Genomic DNA, 16,873 nt, shown 5'->3' on the forward strand with positions numbered 1-16,873 from the left:
TTTCTTGCTGCCAAAACTGTTCAGGGACAGGTTTTTCAATATGCTTTGGTAAGTGAAAGACTGTTGGAAAACAATTTGTATATGTAATTTGGCTGGAAAGAACTACTTATAAAGATTTATTTGAAAACATTTGTATTGCCATTTAAAAATTCTGTGGCTAGGTGTCCATACCTTAAAACAATTGTACATATTTCTTGCCATGATACTCCTCATGTTGCTTGATGTCAGTAGGGTGGGGTATGTGTGTTGATGTGGTTTGGATTTGTATATTACAGTGCAGATATGCTCATAATTCAGCTGGGTGCCAAAGCATACTGTTGGGGAAAAAAAGTAGTCACTTGCCCATTCCGATCTGTTCATCTGAGACGTGGCTTGGAGAACAGTGATACCTTTTCCTGATCTTAAAAATTTGAGAGCCAGACATGGTTAAGGGATAAGGGGTTTTCACCTCAGTATTTTAATAAGGATCCTTGTTGGTGCACCACTTTGCCAAGGTGGAATGCACCACAATGCACACACATGACGGATCACCTATACACTTTATAGACCTTACAAATTAGCATATCTAACAAGGATGCCCCAATGGGAGGCCTGGATGAATGGCATGATGTTCCTCCATCCACAGAATTGCCCCTGGGATGGGCCAAGTCTCTGGAGTGCAGGCTATGTTCTAGAGAAGACCTTGGTTTCCCTAGAAATAGGATTTTCCAGCCTCCTACTAGAAGGCTCTTAGGATGTTTGGTCTCCTGGCCTAACAGAATAGTAGGACTATGCTAAGTTATCAGACTTAAGGAATTAAAGGTATGCATGCTAAGAATACTGAGGATACATAAAAGTTACATAAAAGGTATACAAAAGAAAAGGTAAAAAATCATCTTGGCATCAACAGAGATATATGGTTCCTTGTGAGGTAGTAGTAACCTTTACATTTAAGCATCCACATTCCAGTCAGTGATTGGAATGACTTTATAAAAATTCTGACAGTTCTTTTGGTTCCCATATCGCAGTTCTACTCTAGTGGCTGCAAAATACCTGTCCTGGCTTGATGACAAGGAGTTCTGACAATACCACTATTTCATTACATGCTGAGCAGTTCTTTACTGAATTGGTTTCAGAAATTCATGTTATCGTATTAATCACATTTTTTGAGTTTTTGTCCTATGCAGCTTCTGAAATAATTCTTTTCTCCCTTGAAGCTTTCTCTGTTTAAAAAGAAATATGTTAGAGAGCTCCTTTTAAACCAAGAAGACTGCAGCTTTTGTGCTTTATAGGGCATTTCATAGAATGGGATAATAGTTTCCTTTTTTATAGCTTTGTGAGTGATTTTGGAAATGTAACTGAGGAAGTTCTGCTCTATAGGAAACTGAGAGCTCTTAATTTAATCAAAGGTATTTTAGTGATACAGGAGTTGTTCTCTGCTGAGAATGGTACAAGACAGTTTTTTCAAATCCTTTTCAAGAGTAAAGTGAGCTTTCTATTAAATTATGTTGTAGGGGTCCAAAGAAAACTTCTATTAATTGCAGTTTTGGCTTTCCTGAAGGAAAATAGTGCATGGGGGGTTAATTGGTTGTAAAAGATTTTGCTACTCAGTACAGTAACTTACGGTATCTCTCATCTTGAATTCATACACAACTTTTTAATTTGGTGCTTGCATCATCCTTCTATACCCATTCTCGAGTGAACTTATTTTTAACACAAGCTAGGCACCTGAAAAATGAGTATGCTGTATACATTTGGGAACCTAACCTTAGTCATGCATTTCTATTTCCCTCAAGCTAATGTTGAACTCAGTTTGGGCCCTGTTGCCTGGCCCATCGGGCACTGCTGCTAACACTTCTTTCCATCTGCTTCAGTCCCGTTTCCTGCTTTTATCACTGGTGCACTGGTGGCTCTGAGGCTATGAAGAAGTATGTGAGTGATTGAAACAACTGAGGCAATTGGTCTCTCCTCCATCATGGATCAAGGGTCTAACAGTTTTCATTACTTTCCTCATTCCTTCCCAAGCTTCTTTTTGATCTTAGGGGTGACCAAAGCAAAGCTGTTGTAAGGAGTTCCATTATGGTTGATATTCTTTGGTAGGTTACTTTTTTTTGTAAGTTTAATTGTTTAGATGAGTTCTTTTGGGGCAGGAGTAGCACTGGTGCATAATAATGATGCTATTGAATGCATGCTTGGAAGGCAGGACCACAGTAGCACCAGCCTGGACCAGCTGAAACTGTTGGAGATACCCAGTCTGAGTGATACAGTGATTCAATGGAAACCAGGAGGAGTCATGGCAGAAACAAGATCTTTTCCTTCCTTCAAGACAGTATCAACTACTGTTTAAACAAAAGAATCTCAAATATTACCTGTCACATCCTCCAGGGTAATCTCTTCTACTCTTCCACTCTTCAACTGTCTGTTTGCAGCTGTATGGAATGGCCCTGAATTGGAGACAAAAATAGGGTTTTAAAATAATTGAATTTCTTAGATAATCTGAATGCTGAATAGCTTAATTTAGCTAGCATTCATTAAAAGCTATATGTACAAAACTTATACTCACAGGACTTGGGGAAGAAAGCATAGAGAACTTGAAGATCATAATAATTCACTCATGCATTGAGATCAGTGTTTCCATGATATATCCTTTTGAAAACTTTGTTGTCAATAATTACATGCTAATATGCAAATGGCCTAAATAATTCCCAATAGTGTATAATTTACAAGTTACCTGTGTAGAGCTGATGTGCAAATTATGCCACCTGTTTTAGTGCATGCAAATTATTTTAACCACAGCTTTTTTGTGTTGCTTTTTTGTGTTGTCCACCCAGAAGTCTCAATGTTCTTTGAAACAAAGAATTCCTATTACCAATTTTTATTCTTGCCTCTGTTGTAAAGTTATGTTTGCATAGCAGTTTTGAGTGTGATTGACCTCCTTTTGAAGTGGAAAAATGTGGATGAGTAAAAAGACTGAGGTTTCAAACTAGAGCAATACAGCTATTGTGAAGTTCTTGTTGTTACGAACATATTTCTTACCAAAGTAACTTGTCCTGTGCTTTTCTGCTTTTTTTCTTTCATGTTCAGTCTATTCTTTTTATACCTAATCTTCTGCAAGTCCATTTGACCTATTTTTCTTTTCTCAAATGACTATTTTTGGAATTTCAGATTACTAAAGCTTTTGGGTTGACCAAATTCCTCTTTTATATCTATTCCCCACCCACCAAGGTGGGATTGTTTGCATCTCTGTGCCATTCCTTTAGAAACTGACACATTCACTGATCTCCTTTTTGCTGTACATGAGATTTAATTCCCCATGGATCTTACCTGCCGCTTGTATGAGTGAAGCAGCTCGACATGCTTTCCTTTCAAAAATCATGACCACAGTGTTACGTGATCCCTGTCACTCTCTTTGGCATGTGCCATCAAAGACAAATGTAGAAGAATTTTCCTTCTCCTTGTGCTTTTTGCTTACCTTATCAACCATTTGTCTCAGTTTGCTGCAGTCATTTTATTGTACAACGTGCATTTTGTGCTGGTTTTATCTAGAAGTGCAGTGTATGGTATGTGGTAACAATAGTCCATTGCCATATCAAAGTCACCAAAGTAAAGGAGCAGAACTCTTGATTCTGGACTCTGCCCTTCACTGTGGTACTACCCTAACTTATACTGCATACTGTTGTATATAGCATGCAGATGTTTCCTTCTTTCAGTTGTTTCAAAGAAAACTGCATCTTGACAATTTGTATTAATTTGTAATTCCAGATGGCTTCATAGAAAGCCTGCTAGTCCTCTAAAAAGTACTGTTATTGGCACATGAAATCAGAATTGTGAAAACATAAGCAGCAATTGGGAAGTCTTCTTTGGCTATGTGCAAATATGCCTTTCTGCTTTGTATGCTTTCAGACTGCTACAAACGAATGAGAAGTTAATGGAGCAGTTTCACTTCGTAAAGGGAGGGCCTGCTAACAGTTTCTGCAGGATACACAGTATGACGTCAGTTATGTCATAGATCAAATGTTTGTTCTTTCTGATTGCTGATCTGAGCTCACTGATTTGGAAAAGTCCTTTAGTTATTAAGACAACACCGTCTAGTACACAGTAGAAAGTTTGCTCTGCTTTTGCAGATGGTGTTTGTCAAGACGTAAGAGATCCTTCGGTGCTTCTGGGGAGAGCAGAAGATGCAGTAGTTGACAGGAAATGTTAAGTAGGCTAATGGAGAGTAGAGAAGTGAGATAGATTTAAGGCTCTTGTTGTGAAGTCATGAATTTGGAAATTCATAGAGGGGGGAAAAAGCCCAAACTCTTCCTTCCACGTTATCTGTCACATGCAAAATTCACAAAATACAGAAGTTACAAATGAAAATCTATGTGCTGTGTTGAAGGAGCACAGTATGCTGTGTTTCCAAGGACTTCTACACTTTGGTTTCTTCAATGAATTTTCAGTTTTATTTGCATTGTTGTAAAAAAGTTTCCATCTGAAAGAATCATGTCAGATTGTTTTTGAAATGAGGGATATGATTCATAGCTATAGTTGGTGGTGGTGTTGTGGCTGTTCCTGTGATCCTGGATATTACAATGGTAGTGTGTTTCACCTTAAAGAACAGGTTAGTGCACAAGGACTACCACTTTAAATGGAAGAGGAAGGCACTCTTATAGGTTATCAGATCTTCTGGGTAATCAGATGTATTCTGAATATTTGTGGACTTTGATGGAGGTGGTATTTTCTGAAGTTATACAGTTTCATTTATTTTCACAATGAAAGCTAAAGGAGGACGATATGTGTTCTGACCTTTCTTGCAGTAAATCAAAGCAGTACAATATGAACATGTTTGTTATAGTTTGAATACTATGATAAGTTACTTTTCAAATCCAGCCAGCAAACTAAGAAAAAAGTACTACTCCTATTATGACATTTTTAAAAGACATCCAAGTACTGTGCCATATTCCTGAAACTGGGGAGAGGAAGGAAGGGAGGGCAACTGCAGAAATCAAACAGTATCAGAATCCTAGCATTGTGCTCAGATTAGTTGCTGAGAGACTAAAAGATCTGGCAGGGCACTGAAACTAATGTGTGTTATTAAAGCTAGGTAAATAAAGGTGGTGTGAACAGCTGAGATGACTTAGAGTAGATGAACAGTCTAAATGGCAGTTTTATGTTGGTTTTTGCTTGCTGCTTTCTCTGTAGCATTTTTACTGGCCTGATGACATTACAAAGACCAGGAGAAAGAAGAGATTTTTTTTTTTTTTTACTTTATTTGTGAATTTCATCACATAGTACACTACTCTTGATTTTCATCTTATTATTTTTGGAGCAAAATGATAAAGAAATCAGGTAGATTAATCAGGGCTTTTTTTTTTTTGTTGATTGGCTTTTCTTGTTAGGCATCACAGACTACACAATTTCTGATCTGCCTTTTTTAGCTGTTCAGTCTGAAATTGCTCATCCTAGCATTAATTAACATGAACAGCATTTTCCAGTTTTCACAAGTGCAACAATAGTAGTATCACAAATTTTACACAGATGATTTTACTTTCAGTCACCCTTAAAATCTCCATAATCAGTTGTGGTTTGGGACAAGGTTTCAGACCTAATTGCTTGTGGTTTTTCTTTATTTTTTCCCCTCATTCTTCTCCAAGTTCATGTGACACATTTTTTTTTTCTGCCAGATAGAAAAGATAGACTTTTTTAAATTAATGTTTTAGTGGCATAAATTAATGGTATTTAGGATGCAGTAAAAAGTTTGCTCTACTTTTGTAGTAATGTCTGGAAAGACATAAGAGATCTTTCAGTACTTCCGCGAAGAGTGGAAGTCACATCAGTTGACAGCAGAGATTTATTAGGCTGACAGGCATTACAGGTGGATCTCAGATTGAAAATCCAAATTTTTTCAATTTGAAGCTTTTCATGGCTTTTTAATAATTATTGAGTCTATTGCAACATGTAAACATTTACTGCATTCTCAGGATACATCAGTTTTACTCCTCAGATGTTTCAGATATGGAAGCATACAGATTTGATCTTAGATGTCTGTGTCCTTCTGGTACAGAGTGAATCTATTCCATAAACTAGTGTTTGGGGTATTATTAAAAAAACCCCTATAAAATACTAAAACAGAGAGCTGAATTGTATTTTCTTGTAACTCAGTGGCTACATAGATTACCTCAATTTTTATTTCAAGGCTGTGTAACTGCCCAAGCACTCTGACATTAAAATACATAAGATTTTTGGAGAGGGGGTTTTGATCACAAAGTTTTGTGATGACTGTTTGGAAAGCTATCAGATCTTTGATGTGTTGACCCTTTTACCACTTTGTGCATTAAATTGTTCTTCCTTTCACTTCTTTAGAACTGTGTATTGGCACTCTGCTAGCAATGCTTGCGGGTTCCTAAACACCGCTCCTCATTGTCTAGTAAACTCAGAAGGAAGGCACTTAAACCATGAAAATTATTGTCAGCATTGTTTTAAAGCATTGAGAAAAGCTCCTTTAAGAATCTAAAATGTAATAAAACCAATACAAGTCCCACTATTCACCTGAAGCTAAAAGGTCATTCGCCTCTTGACCCTTCTTAAAATAGTGCTGATAGTATGCTGATATCATTGATTGGATTTTGTGTGTCAACAAGATGTGTGTAGGCAATTTTTGTGTGTCAGAGGATGTTTTTGTGTCCCAAACCCCTTAATTTACAAATAATCTGATAAATAATCCTACTGTTCAAATTCTACTGGACAAGGTAGGGAAAACTGATTGGCCTAAGTTTGTCAACTAAATCTGACAGTGGTCCAGAGTACCAGGAAGTTTCATGGAATAATGAACAAGGTAAGATGAGATCTAATTTGGAAATCCAGTGCTGTGTGTGTATTTGTTGGCATAGAGTCCAGACAGGAGGGAGTCTTTATAAATGCATCATCTGCAAGAGAAGTTTGTTCAGTGCCTAAGAAGGTATGAAGTCAAGTCTTTAGAATTTCAGAGAAGTAGGGGAGTTAGCTTTAATAGTGTTTTGATCTTGGAGCTGCCTTCAGGTGAATCCAAGAATACCATGAATGGTTCTTGGATACTTGAGCTTGGGGTGGGGGAAGCACACGAGAACAAGTATGAAAAGAGTAGCTTTTAGTTAATGAATGTCTTCATGGATTTCTTCCACTGTAGAGCATTTTTGGCTTAGAAAATTTGCCCCTTCTGGCAAAATTTTGTGTAACAAAAATCTCCAGCTTCATACATGAGCTGAAATCTGGGAGTGTGTGACAGTCCCCAAGGTGGTTTGGTGGAAGAATGCTGCCTTATAGATCTGCAAGTCCTTTTAGTGAATTGAAGAACTTTCATAATGAAAATATGTCTGGACAAATCTCACCACTAAGAGTTTTGCAATAATGAAATGACTGTGAATTTCATAGTTGCATTAGAAGACGCTGCTTCAAAGTAGTAACAGAGGGGAGACAGGACCTTTGAAGGAATTTGACCTCATGACTCCTTTTAATGGAGTAAATGCTGTTTGTAGGACAAGAAATTCTTGTCAACGTCCTTACTTGTGCTTACAAAATGCTGTGATCAAGAAAGAATGCAGTTTTGGTATGTAAGCTCCCAGTTACTTAGGACAGTAAGTCTATTCTGATAATCTTTTTTTGTCTGGTTTTGATGTAGCTTTATTAGTATGACTTTAATATGATTCTTTGTGCTTTTCTGAGAAGGCACCTGCCATATTCTGAGGATTTTGTGTCCTCCTGGCAAAAGAGAACTGTTCAAGGATTAAGAAATAGCTAAATAGGTACTCTGAAATGCACTGAACTATGAGAATGAAACTTCTCCATTGAGTCCAAAATTGTGTATTCCATCCAGCAAAAAAAAAAAACCCCAAAGCTTTTCCTGAAAATGCATTTGTGTGTTTCAGACTGAAAAATCTGCACCATATCGTCTATTTTATTTGTGTATTATTAATCTTAAACATGCATAATTGTTTCTTGTATTTTTTAATCTCCAGTATTCTCTCTCTGCCCACTGGAAAATTTAAAGTTTCATTTAATCTTGTTTTGTCTTACTTTTTATTCCTCATATTTAAAATTAAAGATTACACCTGTAAGAAGTTATAAATATGTTTTCTGTTGCATGATATTTCTAACTCACTGCAGAAGCCTGACAACAGTACACTCAGAGATATGTCTGTTTTAAAAGCTAGGAAGAATATTTCAGTTTTAACTATCAATCAGAACAAGGGAGTACATGTAATGAAAAGCTACATGGCTTTTATTTGGAGTGTGATTCTTCAGCAGCATGTTTTATTAGTGCTCTTAGAAAAGGATTTTATTAAGAAAATTATCTAAATATGCTAAAAAATGCATTCTTCAAAAAAAATAAAAATTATTTTCATGGTAATGGGAAGAAGAATTGATTTTTGCTTGAATTAACTAATACATGGTCCTGTAGGAATCTAGCAATAGCATTTTTCATGAATGGCTGAAGTTGTTGGGTGTTCTAAAGTTAACTTGAAATTGAGCTGAGAGGCCATTCAGGTGTAAGTACCAATAGCTGTTTGTGTGAGTTGGGCCTCAGCAGCTGAGGTTGTGTAAAAACAGATAGTTATTTATAATCTGGAAAAATGAATACCTTACCTTAAAAGATCATTTTTGTCTATAAAAGGAACATGGATTTAAAAATTCAAGAACAAGAAATCAAAGCAGGGTAGGAAGCTCATATTTTCTGACTGTCATCTCAGTTCTCAAAATGCCAGCTATGTGGTGGGCAGATTGGTGTTGACATGGTGGGCTTCTGACTGATCAGAGAAATTAAAAAGGTGTCCCTGTAGCTCTAGGGGAAAATGCATATGACACTTTCCCCCCAGATTGATGGAAATTGCAGTTTGTGTTAGTTAAGAAGCATGTGGTTCTATGATTCTAGTGTGAGAAGCTAAATGGTGAATATTATTTATTTTTTTCCCTGAAGCATATATTGAATAGGTGTGATTTTTTTTAAAGTCTGCATTTAGGATTAGGAGGTATTCAGAGCAGAAGGATGGAAGTGAAGACTGTAAACTTGTGTTTCAAGAGCTGTGCTTGTCACAGTAGTTTTTGCTGCACGTAAGATTTGTGACCAAAATGTTGGTTGAGAGTATTTGAGAAAAATACCCTTTAAATTTCTACTGTACTTTAATATTTTCCTTTCTTTGTCATCAGGTAGGATAGCATCTAAGAAGCTAAAGAGGAGGTCTTTACAGCCATCTTTCACTCATGGTTTAAGCCCAGCCAGCCATTGGGCCCCACACACTGGCTTGCTCTCTGATGGGATGGGGGAGAGAATCAATAGGGTAAAAGTGAGAAAACTCAGGAGTAGAGATAAAGACTGTTTAACAGCTAAATCAAAAGCTGTGCATGCAAGCAAAGCAAAACAAGCAGTTCATTCACCATTTCCCACGGGCAGGAAAGGGTTCAGCCATTCCCAGGAAAGCAGGTTCCATCATACTTAATGGTGACTTGGGAAGGAAAACGTGTTTTTCACTTTGACCATCCTCCCTCCCTTCTTCCCCCCAGTTCTATATGCTGAGTGTAATGCCATACGGTCTGGGATATCCCTTTGGTCAGCTGGGATCAGCTGTCCCAGATCCTTGTGCATCCCCAGCCCATCGCTGGCAGGGCACTGCAAGGCCTTGATGCTGTGTAAGCACTACGCAAAAGTAGAAAACATTCCTGAATTATCAACACTGTTTCCAGCACAAATCTAAAATATAACCCCACACTAGCTACTGTGAAAATATTTAACTTTATCCCAGCCAAAGTCAGCACACTACAATATTTTTGCAGCTAAATGTTTTCTTCCTCTACCTGCCCCTACCCCATATCTTACTCTATTGTGAGCTTTTCCTTTGTCAGGTACATACTGAGATTCAGTGCTTTAGCTACAGTAGTTTCCTGCTATGGTAACAAAAAAAAAAAAAAAAAAAAAAAAAGTAGTTTCAGCTTAGTCTGGAAGTGAGTCCAAGGCTGTAAGTTGTGACCTGTCTTTGAACTGTTAAACCTCATCAGAACTGAGACAGTAGCTGTTGCTCTGCCTATTACAAAGCATGTGAGAAGGCACCATGTGCCTCTTCAGTAGCTCTAGGGCTGGAAGAAAATACACAAAGTAATACTTCCTTTGCAAAAAATTGTTAGCATGGAACAGGAGATGGTTGTCACAGCACAGATTTTGAAAGTTATTTAACACATGTAAGACAGAGCTGTGTGTTCTGTTTCTCAAAAGATTCTGCTTCTCTGAAGAAAAGAAAAATACTGTATTTTGCAGCGTTTTATTAAAAGGTTCCATGGTAGTGTTAAGTATACTCTTTGGATTAATGGAAAATTAAAATCAGTGAATGAGGCCTGAGAATACTTTTCTTAAACCAATTTTTAGATATGTACAAGGTGCTGTTTGTACTGCTTAAAGACAGAATGAGATTTTCTTCTCATTTGAGGTATCATGAGATTTTCTTTTTATATGTTATCTATGACTTTTCAATGTTGCTGTCTTCCAAATGGTCACAGCTATTTCTTATAAGTGATTGGAGATGATAAGACTATAAGATTAATAACACATTATGTAATTACACAACACTCCAGAACATGTATGTGTACTGCTCTACATACATGTTTTATTGTAGAGTTATTTGTGACACAGGGGTGAAATATCTATTGCAAAAAGGAGTTACTCTGCACTGATTTCCTCCTGTGTAATACTGCTAGTTTCTAAGTATATTAACCAAGTTATAGTATGTTTTAGATATAGTAAGTTCTAAGTATAGTAACTAAGTGATTTGACATGATTCTTGAAAAGCATCACTTGTAGCTGAATGCTTGCTTGGGCTGAAGAATAGTAGTAAAATGAAATCTACAGCTGTTCTGTGAGGTGGAAATTTGTTAAGACATAGTGATGACAGATTTTTCTAATAACAGGTTATGGAAAACATTAACAGCACCAATGAATGACTTGATCTTCACTCTCAGCTCCAGATGACCTGTCCTGTTGTTTGTAAGGGTAAGCTTAATTCTGTTGTGAAAGTATTGGTAAAATCTAGAATTATTTTAAACCATGTCATTGTGCCTTTAGCAGATGAACTCAGGGTGTCTGAGTCTCAAGGTGACCTCTGTCTTAGTGGTTTATTCTTGGTCTAGAATGGCTTTACATCTGTGGCAAGATGCAATGTCAAATAGTTAGAGCACAATGCTATAAATGCTAAGGCTGTGGCCTTCATCCCTGTATGGGCCATTCACTTAAGAATTGGACTCACAGATCTTTGTGGGTCCCTTCGACTCAGAGTTTTTTGCAATTCTGTGTGATTCCTTGCTACTTTAAGGAGATACAGCATATTGATGCAGCCAAGGACCTTAGACTACTGAGAAATGTCACTGAATATCTGGCTCACAGGCTTCATAGTCTTTCCCCCTCAAGAGCATCTCATGCAGTAGTCTGAGAATCAAGATTTCACTGCAAGACTTGTGTGGGGAGAAGAAGCAGAGTAATGTAGAATCAGTCATTTGTTGGACATATTCCTGGGCCAGTGCTGTCCTTTTAGTCAGTATGGAAAATACTTTCAGGAATGTCCTAGATATGTCACTGATCTTGGTTGTGTGCTGTCCCCTGAAAAGTTTGTATTTTGCAAAAATAGATAATAAATTATATGATTTTTCTGAACAATTATTTTTGTAATACAAATACCTTATTTATAACTTAAGCTTCTGTTGTTAGATGACGTCTGTTACTGAAAATGGAGATGTTACTGCTGGAAAGCCAAATGAAGAGAAAACATATAAAAAGGTAAAGCCTTCAAACTTTCTATTGTATGTTTTTCCCTTCATGTCAGTAATTCAGACCTGCAGTATGTGAATATATTTCAGAACTGACTAAAACCAACAACAAATAAAACATGTTCCATGGGATTTTTAAATTTATTTTATCCCATCTGTGAAATCATAAGGTATTTCTATCCACCCCAGAGCTGATTATTTAAAACTTGTTCAGTCCAGCTTTAATGTATACTACAATATACCATCTTGCTAGATTAATAGAAATTCTTTGCTCTTAGCAATAGATACATCTCTGGGCATAAACACTGTTGTAAGAAATCTACTAAGTTTCCAAATGCTTTGAATGTTTATAAGATGTGTCTAGACTACAAACCCGTAAAGCAAATCACCTTTCTAGAACTCTGACAAACAGATCACTGCTTGTTTGCTAGGTGTTCTTTTAAAAAGAGATGTTTAAGAGAGGACATATTTAATACAGGATCATTCATCAATGATCCATTCAGATATTGCTGATTGTGTTTTGGGGGTTGTTTTTCTGAAATTGATTGTCTGTGACCAGCATTATTTTGATCAACTAGCAGTTTTGATAACTAAGATGAGCTATAAATCCAAATTTTTCTTTACACAACCAAATTCTTAGCTACTAAATATGATCATTATTTTAACAGATCATCTCAAATAAATGGTGATTATGTTTTAAAATTAATTTCTGTAATCTAGAATAGAGGTCCACATGCTTCTGCAGTACATACAGTGATTAGGGTTTTTAATTTCTGGGTGTTGCTTACAGTACTGCTGGTAAAGGCAAGGGGATTAATAAGCTATTTCTTTTCCCACCCCTTTTCTGGCAGTTAAATTGCCAGTACCTCAGTGGCCTTAGCATTCCAGATCATTTTCTCAGAAGTGAAAGGAAATAATATTTATTTTAAATATAGGTTAGTTTAAATCTCCCAACTGATGACTTTAAAATATAGAAGTGAAAATTTGTCTTGACAATTAGTATGAGAAAGGAAGAAATGTTCAGCGCCTGAAGTGAATACTTCTGCAGGTTTATGTTTCTAGACTAGACTAGTAGAAGCTGTAGGTAGCCTTCCATTCCCCCTGGTCATCCCACATACTCTTTGTTCCTTTTCAACTATAAATTCACAGCCTTTCAGAGGAAGCTGTGTGAAGTCTTCTCACTATGGCACAAATTCTACTGTGTTTCTACTGGAAGTAACTCTGACAAGACCTGGGTTTCACAGCCACATGACACTGACAGATCACACAAGCTATTACCTCCAAGTTCTGTCCCTGAGCCACCAGTCGTATGTTATGCTAATATATTTCCTTTTCATATAATTACACCTTCAGCTATTCTATGTTCAAGATCCTGTGCTGCAAATGCCCCTAATAGTTTAGTATTATTACCAAATATTACCATCATACTCCTTTTTGTGATAATTTTAATTATCACAAATTAATTAATAAATTTTTACCTCAAAATTTATCCATGCAGAGCTAAATGGTAGCATATATTTGCCTTATGCCTCACTTTTAACAATATCTCTCTTTTCTTAAGCCAAATTCCTTAGAAACTTTGCACCTTCTCTTAAATCTTGAAAACTCTACTTGAGCAGGGAGGTTATTCTAGATGACCCCACTGATGGTCCCTTTCAACCTAAACCACTCTGTGATTCTGTGATCCTCACCTCCTTTAGGTATTCCATATACATAGTTTCTTTCTTTTTTGTGGATGTTCAGAGATATCAATATTATAGGTCTGGAAGTACAGGGTAAGCCTGGTAGGACTTATGTCCATCAGAGGCATTTAATATAATTTCTTGTTTAATTCCATGGTTCTAGGTAAGTTACACAGAGAGATCTTGCTCTGTAGTAGGCTTGTTTGCAGCCAGAAGTTGCCCGTCTTAAGTTGCCCACTGGTGTTGCATTTGCAGTTCTCCAGTCATGTATTGTTACACTTGTTTGATTGGCAAATACTTACAGTCCTTCCTGTGACTTCCTGTGCCACTTTCTCCAGAAGTCTGGGCTGGGGAAGAACTTTTTGCCTCAGCTGGGTCTTTTTCAGCTACTTGGGCAGTTTCTGCTCCAATCTACTGCTGCCCTTCACCACGGTGGAAACACTTGGGCAAGACACTAATTTAGTGCTGGAGTCAGACTGTGCTTGCTAACCTGTTCTCATTGTTTACAGACTTCACTTACACATTTTTTTTTGACATAATAAAGGTGTAAAAGCTTGTACCCCTCAGCTTAGAAAAGCAGAGATCAGTACCTTGGTTTGTGCTGTGGCCTGTAGTTCTTTGTAGCATATTTGGCCTTGGCAGAGCTCCCAAAGAGATTACTTCCCTCTTCATTGTGGGGGAAAAAAAGGAACTGTGTTTATAGTGGAAAAGTTTATTTCTGACCTTTAGAATTTTTGCCATATATTTCATATAATCCTGAATCTGTGACTGTTAGTTATAACTGCTATCCATGTTTTACAAACTTCTGTAATGACTGTTTTTCACTGCTTTGTGTTAACCTGAGTTAGGTGGAAACAAACTATCTCCAGGAGAGCACCTCTGACTTCATCCATGATAAAACTTCCCAGAATAATAAGTAGTCTGTAAGGCTATCAGGTTATTTTTCTGGAATTTTAGATAATTGCAGTGTTTTCTTTATTATTTTGTTCATCTCAGCCGAAATAGAGGTAGGTGGCATCTTTATCTGAATTAATTAGATCTTGAACTCTTCAATTTCCGACAGTAGTCAGCTGACTTGCCATCTGCATGGATGTAAACATCTTGAAGTTTCAAGAAATTTCTTATATTACTACAGCCTTGTGAAAAGGCTTGCTGTGAGCATTGCTACCTTTATCCTTTCAGACTCTGAAATGCATAACTGGACCAAGACAGAGCATAATTTCTATTATGAATCATGTGTCTGCTTTCCATTGTTTTGTTTTTAGCTTTCATTTTTTCTGCTGCTGCATTCTGAAATAAATGCTCTTCTGGAGATAGTTTGTTTCCATCTAACTCAGGTTAACATAAAGCAGTGAAAAACAGTCATTATTTCTGTTTATTAGTCTTTCTGTTTATTGGTTTTGGGGGTTTTAGGGTTTTTTGTTTGATTGATTGTTTTGGGGCTTTTTTGGGTTTTTCTCCTTTCTGAAAACCAGATATTTTTTTCTCTTTTAAATTGTGTTAATTAAGATGGGGCTGCTAAGGTCTGTAGCTGCATGCATTTGGTACAAACATTATAATCTGAAATGACTTATGGATTTTCTGTCTATTAATAAATTTTGAGAAGTTGTTAAATCTACAGTGTTAATATGAACAATGAAGAGTTTCAGTCACTCAGATCAAAGAACTTCACTAATGAAAGAGGCACTTCACAGATGTATGTTCCATGCAGCTTTTAAGGCTGCAAATTAAAATTACTTGGAGATCAAAGAAATTGTAAATTGTGCAGACTGGCCAGTTCTTTCAGGGTGGAAGTTTTTTTGTTGGTTAGCTTGGGTTAGTCTTGTATTTATTTTTGCTTTTGGTTTGGGTTTTTTGTTTGGTTGAGTTTGTGCGGTTCTTTGTTGTGAGTGTTTTTCTCAGAAAGAAACAGGGTAAGGGATACAAGAGAGACTAGTTTTTTGTTCCATTGCATGCTTGCAAAAATCAGGTCACCAGACTATAGTTTCTCTTGGATATTCATATCCAGTCACAGACATTGGAGTATGCAGTTAACACTTCTTTTTCCATTTCCTTCCTATTTTGCAGACTTTGTTTTGAGAAGTTGCTGACACACATGCAGTTTTTGCGTTGCAATGTCATCAGTCACAGCCCTGAGTCTGCTCCCTGTCAAATCAGATTTCAGTAGCCTCCTGATGCTTAATAATAGGACAGTGGCAAGAATGAGGCACAGACAGATCTGTCAAAGGATAGTAGAAGTGCAGAAGAAAATAACACCAGAAAATAAAACAGATGTAAATGTGCACTTGTGAAAATCTGCTACTGGATTGCCACAATCTCTACATTTAGCCTGAAGGCTGCCACACTAGTGTATAATTAGAGTTTGTTTCTTGTCATTACATATCTTGCAGCTCTTCTGTTTAGTGTATTACAAGTACTTTACGTAACCTGCTCAAAACTGCATATTGCGCATCACTTTGCCAGGAGCAAGGGAAATTTGCCTGGATAAAGGAAGCCAGCTACCTATTGTTAGAGCTTGCAAGCATTGCTCCATCACTTTTAGTATTGACTTATGCCCTGCATCTAATGCCTGTAGGTAGGGTACTTTTTCTTGTAGATGCTGCAATTTTACCACTGGAAGTTTTGCTGCACTGAGACCTCAATGGCAGATTTCTACATCTAGAAAGATACTAAAATGACTGTCATTAGTGACTTTGCCTGGAGCTATGGCTGCTTCCAGGTTCAGAGGTCTCAAATTATTTTTCTCAAAGATGGAACAACCAGAGTAACTGGGTTCATGGCTACTACTGAAGCTTAAGCATAATTTTTTTCAAATGGATGAAAAATTAATTAATTGTAAGCCATGGAGTCACCTGAATCTGATTTTGAAAAATTAAGGGAGATCAGATTCAGCTTGGATAAGAAAATCATTCTGATTGCAATTGAACTGTAACAATCACACAGACACACATATGATGGGCAGGAGTTCACCTTCATGACCTGTGACCTGCAGAAGGTGGGCAAATATTTGCTAGAGAGAAGTGTGAACTGAAGAAAGGTTGGAGGGGTACTGTGGCCATAGTGACCCATGATTACATGCTGTGGAAAACAGTAAGATTAGTTATTTTAGTGGGATTTTCTGGTAACTCTATGTCCCTATTAATTATGTGTCAGCTGCAGAAAGCTAGCTGAGATGGAATAGCCACCTCCATTGAGAAGTTTCAGTGGAAAGTGTCAAGAAGTGTTGTTTGAATGAGACTGTAAGCACAGCAGGCACTCAAAGACAAGACAGATCTAGTGCAGGAGCAATGGACTAGGCAGTAACCACACATATGTCTTGAATCTAATTGAAATTTTCTAATATTCGAAGCAAGCTCTTTTTAAATATTACTTGAAGATGATTACTTGAAGAGAAGGCATTCTCTTCAGATGGTTTGGCTTAAGAGTTTACACAATTTATGGAAGGT

At 37.0% G+C, this 16,873-nt stretch overlaps 1 protein-coding gene across 1 annotated transcript in view; it reads left to right on the forward strand.

The window, feature by feature from the left end:
• The window catches only part of PIP5K1B (phosphatidylinositol-4-phosphate 5-kinase type 1 beta), a 99,212-nt gene that overhangs the window by 24,923 nt on the left and 57,416 nt on the right, over window positions 1-16,873 (forward strand). The window contains exons 2-3 of the mRNA XM_005522650.3: window positions 10,894-10,975; window positions 11,687-11,755. Coding sequence (XP_005522707.1) covers window positions 11,687-11,755 — 69 coding nt within the window. The 5' untranslated portion in view covers window positions 10,894-10,975. The remainder of the gene's footprint in view (window positions 1-10,893; window positions 10,976-11,686; window positions 11,756-16,873) is intronic.

The sequence above is a fragment of the Pseudopodoces humilis genome, chromosome 4 (assembly GCF_049639895.1).
Source record: "Pseudopodoces humilis isolate 2021_Gansu_Grassland_sample_001 chromosome 4, ASM4963989v1, whole genome shotgun sequence".
NCBI lineage: Eukaryota > Metazoa > Chordata > Aves > Passeriformes > Paridae > Pseudopodoces > Pseudopodoces humilis.